The sequence below is a fragment of the Diplotaxodon limnothrissa genome, linkage group LG13 (assembly GCF_057381915.1).
Source record: "Diplotaxodon limnothrissa isolate DT_005_m linkage group LG13, D_limnothrissa_male_GT1.1, whole genome shotgun sequence".
In the NCBI taxonomy this organism is placed as follows: domain Eukaryota; kingdom Metazoa; phylum Chordata; class Actinopteri; order Cichliformes; family Cichlidae; genus Diplotaxodon; species Diplotaxodon limnothrissa.
Genome location: NC_140608.1, coordinates 18,754,669 through 18,768,436, shown reverse-complemented (window position 1 = coordinate 18,768,436; position 13,768 = coordinate 18,754,669). Strand labels below are relative to the sequence as shown.

At 40.1% G+C, this 13,768-nt stretch overlaps 3 protein-coding genes across 4 annotated transcripts; 2 read left to right on the top strand and 1 right to left on the bottom strand.

Moving 5' to 3' along the window:
- Positions 1–178: 178 nt before the first annotated feature.
- LOC146620169 (glycine N-acyltransferase-like) lies at positions 179–1,898 on the top strand. 2 transcript variants are annotated; one of them, XM_085369428.1, is made up of 5 exons: positions 179–353; positions 438–551; positions 640–745; positions 1,166–1,292; positions 1,373–1,898. In XM_085369428.1, the coding sequence occupies exons 1-5, from the start codon at positions 276–278 to the stop codon at positions 1,782–1,784; spliced, it is 837 nt and encodes a 278-aa protein (XP_085225554.1). In that variant the 5' UTR covers positions 179–275; the 3' UTR covers positions 1,785–1,898. The 2 variants fall into 2 exon arrangements, with proteins under 2 accessions (XP_085225554.1, XP_085225553.1); XM_085369427.1 differs by having other exon boundaries at positions 637–745.
- Positions 1,131–3,678, bottom strand: mgme1 (mitochondrial genome maintenance exonuclease 1). The gene is made up of 5 exons (XM_085369426.1): positions 3,015–3,678; positions 2,695–2,923; positions 2,457–2,589; positions 2,213–2,343; positions 1,131–1,995 (listed from the first exon to the last, which is right to left on the bottom strand). Exons 1-5 carry the CDS (start codon positions 3,526–3,528, stop codon positions 1,974–1,976), a joined length of 1,029 nt encoding a protein of 342 aa, XP_085225552.1. The 5' UTR covers positions 3,529–3,678; the 3' UTR covers positions 1,131–1,973.
- A 456-nt stretch (positions 3,679–4,134) lies between these two features.
- Positions 4,135–11,099, top strand: snx5 (sorting nexin 5). The gene is made up of 13 exons (XM_085369425.1): positions 4,135–4,265; positions 5,781–5,885; positions 6,029–6,139; positions 6,367–6,488; positions 6,643–6,766; positions 7,779–7,874; positions 7,982–8,087; positions 8,180–8,255; positions 8,348–8,387; positions 8,468–8,554; positions 9,428–9,587; positions 9,690–9,775; positions 9,977–11,099. Exons 1-13 carry the CDS (start codon positions 4,233–4,235, stop codon positions 10,025–10,027), a joined length of 1,197 nt encoding a protein of 398 aa, XP_085225551.1. The 5' UTR covers positions 4,135–4,232; the 3' UTR covers positions 10,028–11,099.
- Positions 11,100–13,768: the final 2,669 nt, after the last annotated feature.

Below are 13,768 nucleotides of genomic sequence, written 5' to 3'. Positions count from 1 at the left end.
TGTCATGGTGGAACATCATGACAGAAACATCACTCGTGTACCTAATAAAGCGGTCGTGTACATTCAAAATATCTTTAAACGTCACAAATCTGAAAGTTAATCAACAAGTTTCTATGTGGGGGCGGGTTTTTTGTGCCTCCTCTTCAACTTTAAGCCTCGAAAGTGCGAATCACAATCCCAGCTAACGTTTCCGTCGTCGTGTAGACCCCCGACTTCCGATCACTTCCGCGATTTACCGAACTGTACGCTTCATTTTTTTTCCTGAGTGGAGAAAAATGGCTTTTGAGTTGTCCGAAGATCAGTTAAAAACAGCGGAAAACGAGCTGAAGAAATATTTACCCATGTCGCAGCAAGTATGCTCGGTTAAATCTGTTATATGTTTATTTCTACAAGGAGCTGAATGTACTGCAAATAACCAACTACTGAATTAATTTAAGGTTTACGGTTTCCTGGTGATCAGAAACAGAGTCAGATCCGACCCTGTACGCCGGGTTTTAGTGGACAAGTGGCCACAGTTCCGCGTCATTATGTGCAAACCACAGGTTGAACAGGTACTGTCTGTGCAGGGGGGGGCTTGCGTGCACACAATACATTGTTTAAATGCCAATACAGATCACGTGTCTATTTTTCTTCCAGAAGAGTGACCTCTTCAAAGATGCACTGCTTTTTGCAACTGATGCTGCTGTTCTAGAAGAAATCCTCAGCAAGTCATCTGTTTTTGACTGGAGCAAGTACTTTTGTGTTGGTAATGGCAACAAGCTCTCTTATTGTTTGCATTGTTACTGAATCAGTTCAAACTGTTTATTCGCTGGCTCCCACACTGCAGCCCTACATATGGCCACTGAAGTCTATTACTGCAAGTGATTTTCAATGAAATAATTAGACCAGCCAATGAAAAGTCATCCTAATGCCTGGTGTTTATGTACTTCTACCTTCAAAGTGGAATTATATCTTTCAAAATGGTATTGTCTTTCATTGTGTTCAAAGTGTTATGGTATGTCATTTAGTGATAGAAAGATATGGCACTGCAAAACAAAAAAAGTTGGGACACATCTATGGTTAAACTTTGCACTTCCCATGTTGGGAGCAAGTTAATCTTTAATAAATCATTTTTAAAGACAAAAACAGGTTCACATGTATAAGGTTTTGATTACTTGTGTTAAAGGAACCAGTGTTTCCCACACTGAGATATTCAAAGCAGTGGCATCAGCAAAGGGTGTACCCTGTAAAAGAGTGGCAAAATGTTACTTGATGACATTGGAAGATGTGAGCAGGCTTCCTCCTGTTGACAGGTATTATTTACACATACAAATATTTAATCATAACTTTTACGTCCTGATAATAATACAAGCTTTGCTCTGTTCCATGTCAGTTCAGGGATCTCAGTCAGCTCTCTTGATGAATCGCACATTGGCTTGGTGAGCCAAACGTGGAAGTTTGGAAAGGACGATGTGGCCGTTGGGCTGATCCGCAACATGATTGCAAACTTCCCCTCCTGCTGCGTGCTGGATGCTGAAGGAAAGCCTGTATCCTGGATTCTGACCTATGCATCAGGCGCTATAGGAATGCTTTACACGCTGCCAGAGCACAGAGGGAAAGGCTATGCCAAAATCCTGGTCAGCAGCTTGGCCAAGAGGAATCATGCACTGGGCTACCCAGTTTACAGCTTCATAGAAGAGGAGAACGCTGTGTCCTACAGGCTCTTTGCAAACCTGGGCTTCACTGAAGATCCCTCTTACAGGGAAGCCTGGTTTAGAGTAAATGAATTTCAAATATTTCAATGAGGGACAGAGTAGAAGTAAAACAAAATTATGCTACACCTTTTTCTGTTAATAAGTTACAGTCACAACGTGAGCAAATTCTGTTAGAAAATAGTTGGAATAAATATAGTAGCTAGATTTATGGGTTAATAGCTCTTTTTTTTGGCCCTCTTATTGCTCTGGAATATGCTTGATTTTTTTTGTCTCTACAGCTTATCTCTTTTCTGCACTGGATCTGAAATGAAGAAGGAAAAAACATGAAATTATTTGCACTACAAATGAGCATAAGAATGTAATTCAGTGCTTAACGTCCAGCATCCAGACACAAACTCAATCTTTTGGTGGCATTTGTGGTTTTTGTAACTGTAATTACTTCATATACATATATTGTAAAATTTATATACAATGTGACAAAATGTAGTAAAATGAGAAACTGCTCTTGACTGCTTTACCTTTGTTCTGTGAATTCTTCGAGTCGTAGCAGCCATGTTTTCCAGTACTCCAACATCAGCTCTGAGTTGAGCTGGTGAGCATGGGCAGGAGAGCCATCCTTGTATGCCACAACAATGAGTCCATTTTCAACCTGCAGCAGGAACAGATCAGCAGCACACAGTAATCACAAAGATATATTTTGAACAGTGCAACCTTTGTAAAAAAAAATACAAGCTAATCACATCATTTATCTTAGTAGATCACCTGGTACTTGTAGTTGGCATCACTGTTCAAAGCCCCAGCATAGGCCGCCACTTGAAGAGGGTTATCGTACGTGTTGCTTAGGAACGGTTTGGGTTTATCAGAAGTTTTCCAGTCAATAACACATAGTACACCCCTGCAGGAAAAAGTTTGAATGAGTCAAGTTAAGGAAATTAGTTTAAAAAAAGATAAATAACTCAAGCCTGGTGTGGAAAAGAGGTCTGGAAATCAGTTTTTTCACCTGTAGCGAGCAACGCAATCCACAACTCCCAGGTAGTTCAGTGTTTCATGCTGTACGGTGCTTTCTATAGCTCTCACCGCTCGGATGTCCTCCAGGATGTCAGAGACACTCTGCATGTATCCCTGTACCTCAGGTGGATACTCTGAAGGACTTCTATCCTTCCATGTTGCATGTGAAGTAAGAACATCCTCCAAGGCTGAATGGAAAAGCTTCCCTTGCCTAAATAAATCTGTTTTTAAGTACAACAAAAAGACAGAGTCACTTTTTCATTTGATCTCACCACATTCACACTAAGATAACTCAAGTCTTTCATATCTTACTTTGGCTGTATTCTTTGAAGCCTTCCTCTCCAAGCTCCGCAATCATTTTCTTCCTCCACCTCTCCAGGTAGAAGATCTGGTCTGGGGAGAGGGTCTGCTGAAGGATGCGGGTCACGCTTGGTACCAGAGACCTGCCTTGCCCTCTGTTTAACAAAATCCGAGCTGGAGGTCCTGACTCTGGCTCTTCTGTTTCTATAGGTTCTTGACAGTCTAAGAATGGATGAAGGACTTTAGGTACCCTCGTCTTTGCAATTGTAGGAGTCTGGGCTTTGACAACAGGTCCATACATTTGGTCATCTTCCGCTTGGAGGGTCTCCGGAGTTTGAGAACTGACCCTGGTCGACATGACGGACTTCACGAGAGAAGAGTAGCGCTCTGTGTCCACTGAACTGTACGGACTGCGTCTTTTTGACGATCGTAAACAATGATAAGCAGAAAAGTGGCTCACGGGGAGGGAGGTGCTTTGAGGTACAATGATGCCTCTGACGCATAAAACTCGTTTAAAAGTGAACATTCTGGAGACTTTCACACAATTGGCCAACAAGGCGATATCTTATTGGCTAAATTACTACAGGCAACTACAGCGGGCCTGAAGCTTCAAAGTATATTTAAGGATTTTGTATTTATTTTCACCACCGGTGGTACTTGCCCCAACATGTTCTCATGTGACTCCAAACAAATCGGACAGTTTCTGAACGACGCGCCTTTTCGTTACACAATATCCTGTAGCTGGGAAATGGAGTTCCGAGCGGTGCTTTCAACGAATAAACTTACGACCTTATAAACTACGTTACCCATAATGTGCGGTGTAACATCAAAATACATCCGTCGAATTATTTACTCTGCCGCACAGTTGACTGAGCTGTCCTTTTACTTTTTTTGTTCGTTAGTACGCAACTGTCCGTTACTTAAAAAGGTGTGACACTGCTGTTTATAAAAAATAAGTTATCACAATGCCCGTGCTTTATGAAAACTTTTTACAGGAGTGTGATGCGATTGAGTAAGCGAAGAGCCAATCGTAGCGTTTGTAAATTCCTACACTGTCCAGTCATATTCATGTGAGGCGGGATTGAATTTGTCGTCACTGGGATGTGGGCGAAAAAACGTTTTGACAGTTCGTTTTGGTAGCTAACTAGCCACCAGAGAGTTCGCTTCCTGCAAATAGTTGTGTTATTCTAGTGATCGTCTTCCTGGCATTCTTTCGATTTGAGTGCCATTATGACATCAATAGATGAAAACAGTAAAGAAAAGGTAGGTTAAACCTTTCGTAGCAATAAAAATTGCATTAATAGTCAGCACCAAGATAGCTAACGTTAACGATTGCTTTCTGGCTAAGTTATTGAGTTCTTTTCGTTCTACATAACGATAGCCTCCGGCTAACGCTAGCCAACAGTTTATTGACGAGACTGTCAGGAACGGTATTTTAAAACTCCTGGTTGGGGTGGGGATTTTGTTTTCTAATAAAATTTGTTGCAGCGAACGCGTCTAAACATGCAACACATTGCGACAGAAAAGTCGCTTAGCCGGTGCTAAATTCTGACTCCCCCACCTCCTCCGCGTAATTCAACGCTTATAATAAAAAGACGGTAATTTTCGGCTAGGCACCAATGTCATGAATGTGGCGCTTCTGCTGTTTTTTGTGTCCAACAAACTGGTGTATTCAGCTGCTGTGCAGCACAAAGCTCAGTGGCATCGCAGTGTGGTCTGTATGTGAAGTTTTTTTTTCTGCTGTTTTGACAGATGCTAATTAAACCTCACAGTAACTTTGACAGATGTAGCTTGTGGTGCTGCTGAATCATACCATTTATGTCAGTCGAGTTAGACTGCTAAAAAATAAATAAAAATAAAAAATACCAAAGTAGCATTAAAACCTCATCACAAGTTGCAACAAAACCTGAGGAAATGCAGGAATTTTAGATGGCTATATCTTATAAACTGTCAGTAAAGTGTAACACGTCGCTTCGTCCAGCAAGACTGTAAATGATGAGATATGTTTACTCTTTATTTACCAAGGGTGTGGGCCTAGTTTTTAAGCTCAAGCAGGACTAGCGCATCTGGAGGCACAGTTCTGTACACTTGTCTTGAATCCCTGTGCATTTTAGATAAAATGTTTAGTTCTTTTTTAAAATTGATAATGTCTATAGATTGAGCTCAGTAGATTTCATAGTTGCTTTCATTCGGTTTGTATCTTAATTCCATGTTGGGTGTTGAATCAGGATGAATGCTTTGGGCTCAGCACTGTATCTGCTTACAATATGCCTCAGAGATGTTTGTATATTGTGAAGTTGCAGCCACTGAGGATTTGTAGAAGTGCTTTAGTGGCAAGTTTTTACTGGTACTGTTGCAGTTGGGAAATATGAAACATGAGCAAATGAGATTGTTTGTGCCCGTTGCATAAAATATTTATATCCAATACAAAGAAATAGTCAGCGAAGTGACCCTAGAGTTATTGAGGTCTGTTGATTACCAAATCGAGCTGAAAGAATGTGTATTGGTAGACACATACGATTCTCTGTGGACACTTCTCGTTTTCCAAATTTAAAATCTCAGTCTTTTGATGAGTATTATTAAGCCATCTTTTAAAAATACAGGATTCAATAAGCTCTGCCTGTCTTATTGTCGAGCTACACAAACCAAACATCAGGGGTAATAAGTCAAAAATGGCAAGAACTGTTGAATATGTCCTAAAAGCAATGTTTAAAAACCAAATGACTTCACACACAAAAGCAATGTGTTTATGTTTTTTGGTCTGTTATTTCTCCTCAGTTGCGCTCTGTGTCTGTGGACCTAAACCATGATGCCTCTCTTCTTATTGACATTCCCGATGCACTCTGTGAAAGAGACAAAGTCAAGTTTACAGTTCATACAAAGGTAAAAAGGAAAAGAATGTTTGTGTCTCAACAGTGAGAAAGAACAACGTTTAAACTTAATCCTAGCCTTTAATCCCTTCTATAATAGTGTTTGCTGATATGTTGTCAGTAATATTTACAAAGTGCTATTAACTGTTTTCCCAGACCACACTGAGCTCTTTCCAGAAGCCGGATTTCTCTGTTCCCAGGCAGCATGAAGATTTCATCTGGTTACATGACACTCTGGTGGAGACGGAGGATTATGCTGGCCTAATAGTGCGTAGAACTATTTACAGAGATGGCTCACACCCAGAGACAGAAGCTGTTGATTTCACAGTTCAACTTAACTTTTAAATCGTTTGCACTCAGAAACCAACAGAAACCATAAACGCAAACTTAAATTCCAAAAGTATAAAATAGACTTTTTTTTCTCTTTTTTTGAAGCCTCACAACCATTTAACTATCAGTGAAAATTTATTTGTTTCCTGATTCATTATTCACAGATTCCACCAGCACCCCCGAAGCCTGACTTTGACAGCCCAAGAGACAAGATGCACAAGCTGGGGGAAGGTGAAGCCACTATGACCAAAGAGGAGTACACTAAAATGAAACAGGAGCTGGAGGCGTGAGTGCGACACTCAAATCAAAAAACTGGATTTTTCTTTGTATCCTTTTATCTTCATGGCATGCTAGATTTCTATTAGCAAGCTACGTATGTAAAATATTGTCCACTTCACCAAAAATGTCCATGTAATATATTCTGTTTTGTATTTTTTTAGTGAATACCTGGCCGTCTTTAAGAAAACTGTCCAAGTGCATGAAATCTTCCTGCAGAGACTGTCTTCTCACCCTGTTTTAAGCAAAGACAGAAACTTCCAGATTTTCTTGGAGTATGACCAGGATGTGAGTTCCTCTTAGTGCTGACTTCCTTTCACGGGTTATTCGTTGGAAAGAGAGGAAGTAGAGTTTATGACACATGGTTTGCATCCTGCTGTGATCAGCACACTTATCTGTGTGGTCTGTCAGTAGCAGCAGCCATAGAGTTCAGATAAGTGTTAAATATTCTGTATACAATTTTTAGAAATGTCTATGCAAAGTAATGAAATGTTGGTAGATTCACAAATAATACTAAAGTCTTGGGCTTGAACTATTGATTATTTAAGTAAACATGTAGTTTGTCCCATCAATTAATTGGATAAAAATACTTCTGTCATTATTAATGAGGAATAACAAATAATCAAAAAAGAAATATCACAATATCACTGCTCATTGGTTTTTATTTTAGAAATTGTAATTTTAATAGCACTTAATACAATTGAATTCATAAATAATTTTTTATATTTATGGTAATCTAAGTCTGTAGAATAATGTCATTTAAGCCCTGAAACAAATATTGTCTAGTACACCCCATGCTCCCCCTTAGACACACCCCTGCTTGCTGCAGGTATCGCTGTGATAGAAAGTAGGACAGCTGCCATCAGCCTTCAGCAGCTGCATAATTTAAACATCATGTCACACTAAGCTAACGGTTCACCTGCACACATACACTTTTATTTTAACTTCTGTAGCTTTACTGTAAATAAATCCTGTGTAAAACAAATGGCGGTGAATGGGGGCAGCTACAGAGTTCTCTTTTCTTTACACTGGAGCTTTGTTGAACAAGCAGTTTGATGAGGGACTCCCGCCAGCTTTTTCCTAATAAAGGTTTTAATGGGGAGTGCAGTGGTCGCTAACGATAACAGCTCCGCTTCTGTTCTTCAACGTGTGTAGACGCTCCATGTCAAACTACTTACATGGTACTCAATGAATCATTGCAGCCTTATTTCAGTCCTTATTTTTCAAAGCATCATATATAAAGTTCTCATTAATAAATTACAGAATTATTGATTACTGTGTTCAAATTCTGTCATTTTAGCTCAGTGTGAGGCGAAAAAATGCAAAGGAAATGTTTGGAGGATTCTTTAAAAACATGGTAAAGTCAGCTGATGAAGTCCTTATCTCAGGAGTAAAGGTGAGACTTATGCACAGTCTGCTTGCAGTTAATGTTGGATAGTGTCCCACGTGAAGCATTATAGCCACTTCTTTAATGACTTTTGTGTCTTTCTGTTTCGCCTGCAGGAAGTTGATGACTTTTTTGAGCAGGAAAAAACCTTCTTGCTTGACTATTACAGCAAGATCAAAGATTCCACTGCCAAAGCAGAGAAAATGACCCGTGCACACAAAAGTATGTCATGTTTATCTTAGAGCATTTACTCGGTTTGGATGATTTAATTTATGTGTGCAATTTTCTACATTTTGATATTTCTCTTGTTACAGATATTGCAGATGATTATATTCACATTTCTGCCACTCTGAACAGTCTCGCAGCTGATGATATGACAGCAAATAAGAAGTGAGTGCAACACGTGAAATATGTGTTATTACACAGATGTAGAGCATGGCTCTGTGTGACATTGTAGTGATTTCTTTTCTTTTTTCCTGCAGAAATCTTGAGAAGCTGTCAGACTTGTTTGAGAAGTTTAGAGTAAGTAGAGCTTTAACTAATAACAAGCAGTGACACTTACTCTGCTCTGGTTTAGTTTGAACATAATATTGTCTCTGCAGAAAGTGGAGGGAAGAGTGGCGTCTGACCAGGACCTAAAACTCACAGAGCTGCTGAGATACTACATGAGAGACATCCAAGCTGCTAAGGTGAGACATGTTCATCTTCTGTCTTCACACAGCTTGGACAGATTTATAACCATTGTGCCCAGTCGCTGTATCTCTCACTCTATATACATTTAATGGCCACTTTATAAGGTGCAGCTGTTCAACTGCTCATTAATATTAACAAATAACCATCTTGGCATTTACCGAAAACTGTGCTAAAAAGAGAAAATATCCCACGAGTGGGAATTCCCCCGGTGAATATGGCTTGGTAACCCAGAGAGTTACTCAAACAGTCACTCCTTACAATTAAGATGCGCAGAAGAGCATCTCTGAATGCACAGCACATCAAACCTTAAAGCAAATGGGCAACAGCAGCAGAAAGCTCCAGTGGGTGCCACTCATGTCACCTCAGAACAGGAAATTGAGGCTGCAGTTCACACAGGCTCACCGAATCGGTCAATAGATGACTGGAAAGTAGGCTGGTCTGATGAGTCACAATTTCTGCCGCGACCATCAGATGGTAGGGCCAGAATTTGGTGTAAACTACATAAAGGCAAGGATCCGTCCTGCCTTGAATCAGCGGTTCAGGCTGTTGGTGGTGTAATGGTGCGAGGGATATTTTCTTGGTACTCTTTGGGAACCCATCCTCTGATGGCCACTTTCAGCAGGAGAGCACACCATGTCACTAAGCACAAGTAATCGCAAACTACTTTCCTCAGTATGTGAAAGAGTTGAAAGAAACTATAGATGAGGAATGCACTTCCTGCTTTCTGTGAATTAAACTCAATATTGTCCATGCCTTTTTATAACAGTAACAATTTGAATATTGTAAAATGTTGCATGTTGAACGGCTTCTTTAGGTCTACTGCCAAACTTTTATTCATCTCGTAAAACTATTTCTAACATGGTTTTTAGGACCTTCTGTACAGACGAGCCCGGGCGTTGGCTGACTACGAGAACTCTAACAAAGCTTTGGATAAGGCCCGACTGAAGAGCAAGGATATTCCCCAGGCGGAGGAACACCAGCGGCAGTGCCTGCAGAAATTTGACAAGCTCTCAGAATCTGGGAAGAAAGGTGTGTGTGTTCATGCGTAACCGATGCAGACTGCCTCTGTACTCGTTTCTTTGTGTCTAAAGTGACATTTTCTTTTTAAACTCCGCAATCTTATCCTGACAGAACTCACCAGTTTCAAGGGCAGACGAGTCGTGGCCTTCAGAAAGAACTTCATAGAGATGGCTGAGCTTGAGATAAAGCACGCCAAGGTGAGCAGCAAAGTAAAGGAAGATGCATATGTACTATCATCTTTTCCCTTCAACGCTCCAAGAGACAAATGGCAAAATTTTAATAAAGACAAATATTTAAGTAAAAAAAAAAAGTTATAAATAGCTTACATGTCATTACAAGCATGTGATACAAAGCTTTGCTCAAGCCCAATGAATGTTCTGTTGCTTTTGTGTCCACAGAACAGCGTGGCTCTATTGCAGGGTTGCATCGAGCTGCTCAAGAGCAACTGATGCGCTGAAGTATTCCTGTGCTGCCATCACAAAGTGACCAGTCAAAGAACGGAAACTGGGCGTCCCCGGGGGAGGGGGCCTTGCATGGACATGAATCTCAGCTCTGTGCCCGCTCTCGCCTGGATCTGATGCCACTTTTAAACCCTGCACAAGATTAAGTGTCTTGTATGCACAGTGTCTTCATGTTTACAGAGTCCCTGTCCTCTGGTCTGTGGTCCAACCTTTTCCATTAATTTAAGGAAGTCTAGCTCAATGTGAATGGCTCCAGAAGAGAATGTGGCGGCCCAACATCAAGGTCTTCCATATTTTTTTGCAGCATCAAATCATTTTGGGGGTTTTTTGTTTTGATTTTTTACCTTAAACACATATTATATTTCTTGCCTTTCGATCATGTTTCTGCCTTCATTTCCTCCACTCTAACCTCTTTCTTTATATATACTTTTACACAACTTTAAAATACTTAGATAATCATTTCCACATAATTGATTGATTTATGTGTTTTCTCTTTTGGGGCTTTTATTTTTTGTTAATTAAACAGTTTTACAGAAACAAAACCGATGCCTGGAAAAAAACATCCTCATGCTCTGCATTCCTGGGCTCTGAGATTAGTGAACAGCCAAACCAACCCTCTAGTAAGAAAACTCATGACTCACATAGAAGATAAGACAGAAAATCGTAGTGTACGAAAATAGCTGAACTTCTCCTCAGGAATTGGATTGGTTTCCCGCATTCTGGTTTGTAAGACGTGGCCTGAAATCTCACAGTTATCAAAGATGTGGGATGGAGTCAAATAGTAGGCTGTTTGAGCATAGAGCATAGAAAAGTATACATTTATAGTTTTGGTTTCATTTAAAGACACTCATTGTCGCTGCACCTGCCTGTTTACTCCCGCTGTGTCCATTGCTTATTCCTTTTCAGTTTGCGGTTATTTTATCTTTATTTACTTTTTCCGATTTGTTACTGATAGTTTCACGGAGACCTCCTATATTTTCCTGATCCCCTCAACAGTTTGTTTGGAAAAAAATAAAATGGAATAAAAATGAAAGATGCACTAAGCTGAAAACTACTTTACAATCACGACCAGGCTTGGTGAAGTGTTAAAAATGCATTATAGTTTTTTAAGAAATTGAATGTATTTCTAATGGATTCCAGCTGTGTGAATTCCTTCACATGATGTTTTTTCATACAGAACATTAGCATTTTATAAAATTCTTATTAAGGCTGTTTAATAAACCCTACTTTCCCAAATTTCATCTTGGTTTTTTGTTTTTATGCCACACATGCAGTCTCTTACTTCGATCCTTACTATTCTCCACTCACGTACCAAGAGCCTGAAGCTCTTCCACTACTACCTCTAGGTGGCACTGTCAGCATTTCTACGGTGTCCTTGAAGTTACACACAGCTGTATGCACGTTTGTGTTAAATCCATCGACCACAGTGGATCCTGCAATTGGACGGTATCGTGTATTAGGTAACCTTTGAGGAAATGCCAGGGGGCTTATGGGAATTACCATGACCAACGTGCTCACTGTGTGACCTACTTTAGCAGTTGCACAAAGCAACGTACAGCTCAGGTAGAACTACCAATATTTTGTGTAACAGGTCAAGGACTTATTGCTAGTATGCAATGCACTCAGTAAATATTTATTATTATTTTTTAAACCCAAAAAATTTAAAGCCATTATTATGATGAACATCCTAATGGATAATACAGATTCTTTAACGAAGCTTTTGCTGTTGGAGTTGTAGAAAAGCAGAATTGCAATGATAATGCACGTAGAGTCTACTCATACATCCGTGGGGGATCTGTCAATATTAGACAGCCCCAGTCTTTCAGTCACAGTGACCTGTAAGGTTCGCGCTAGTCACTGATTGGTTAAAACAGCTGACTGTAGCCAATGACATTATAACAAATAATCAGTACAAACAAAGGAGCCTGCCAGCTGTGGTAAGAGCAAACAGGATTTAGAAGTGCAGCATCAAAGAGTTAAAGCAAGACCTGCCTTTGGAACAAGATGAGATTAAAAAAAAAAAAGGCATAGATGTTAACCGTAGACGTGTGTTTAAGGTTGCCAAAGAAGAGACATTTGCTTATGTGGGGTTAAAGTCCCTTCACCACAGCTACAGAGCTACATGAAACAGAAAAGTATCAGTCCTAAATTTAGTCTATTCATGTTCTCTTTGTGCAGCTCCACTGATCTGATAAGTCACCTCAGAAACAAAACCGTTGGAGAAAAGGACGCACTGTGTGAAATTTGGCTGCGTAAACCGGTGTAAAAAAGATAAATGGTGTTTGCTTCAAAGATAGACTGTAGTTAGATGATTTTGTGAATTTCTGTATCTCCTCCTAGGCAAACTTAGATCATTTACAGGCTGTGATAAGAAATGGGTTTTGTGCATTCTTAGAACTTCTGGATAGATTGTTAGTGATTTGCCAGTAATAATTTATTCAGTACCATCTTTATATTCCACTTTTAATCCTCAGTGGCATGCAAAGCACTATTACATAATCAGGCCCAGGATTTTTTAAGAAAGCACAATAGAGCGCGAGAAAAAAGGGACACTGCTTCAGGTGTACGTTTGTCTGCTGTGTCATATAGTCTTTTTTCACTTTGGTTTTGTTCATGGTTGAGTGAGCCTGTGAAAGCACCTGCCTCATGGCTCAGAGCTCAGCAGTGGTCACCAGAAAATCATCATAAATGCTGATATAAGCCTTACAGTAGGACTCAGAGCCATGACGCATGAAAACCTCCCCATAAAGAGAATGTACTCTCTGAATGTTTTTTTTTTTAACCGCACCTGCAGGGCTTATTGACGTAACTGGATCATCTGTGCTTCCTTATTGAAACGGGTTAGGATGCTTCTTCCTGGTCCTGCAAAGATTTCTGAAATTCTTCTCAGCTTCTGAGAGTAAGAAGAGAAAGCAGCACTTCGATTTTGGCCCTCAGCAATATAAATATCTAACATTGCCTCCTTGCCTGCCCCCTGACACAGAAGCACAGGGGACTGGCACATCTTGGGTGTGAAAGTGTGAAGGAATGTCTGGAGGACAGTGCATGTTCGTCCTTCAGTAATGGAATTCCATCATTAACAAAACATCAAAAGGACTCAAAGCAAGGTGCGTGTTATGACCAAACCTTTTCTGGGTTCATCCACCCTGCCCTGCTCAGGGAATCGTTTGCTTTTATGCTCGCATTAGTAACACACCGTCATCTCAAAGTCAAAACAATTGCTGAAGAATGACAAGGACAATCTGCGAGCTTACCTGAACAAACAAGTGCCACCACTTCTCAAACTGCTTTTTAAAGGACTTTGAGAAGTGGTTGTGTCAAGGATTTCGGAAAGGCTTATTATGGGATGTGAAAAGACCCTGATGTGCACTTGTGTATCTGTGTATTGGAAAAATCTGAAACTCTCTTGACACAAAATTGTGAAAGTGTAGAAAAATATAAATGGAAGTGGTGAAAAGCAGAAGTCCTGCTCACAGCAAAAATACTTTGACAAAAGAAGAGGTCAGTAGGTTACACTGTACTTTGCATTAAAGAAAAGATACCTCCCATAGACCTACTCCTTTCAAAGTTGCTGTGGCCTTACAAATAAGAGCACTTTGTTTAAATATGTGGATATTTTGAATACTTCCTTTTGCCAGAACAGGGCAGTCCTCAAAAACGAAAAAAGGCGCTTTTAAGTGTAAAAAAGTGTTTCTTCTCAACTTTACAAAGCATACCCTCCTCCAGAGT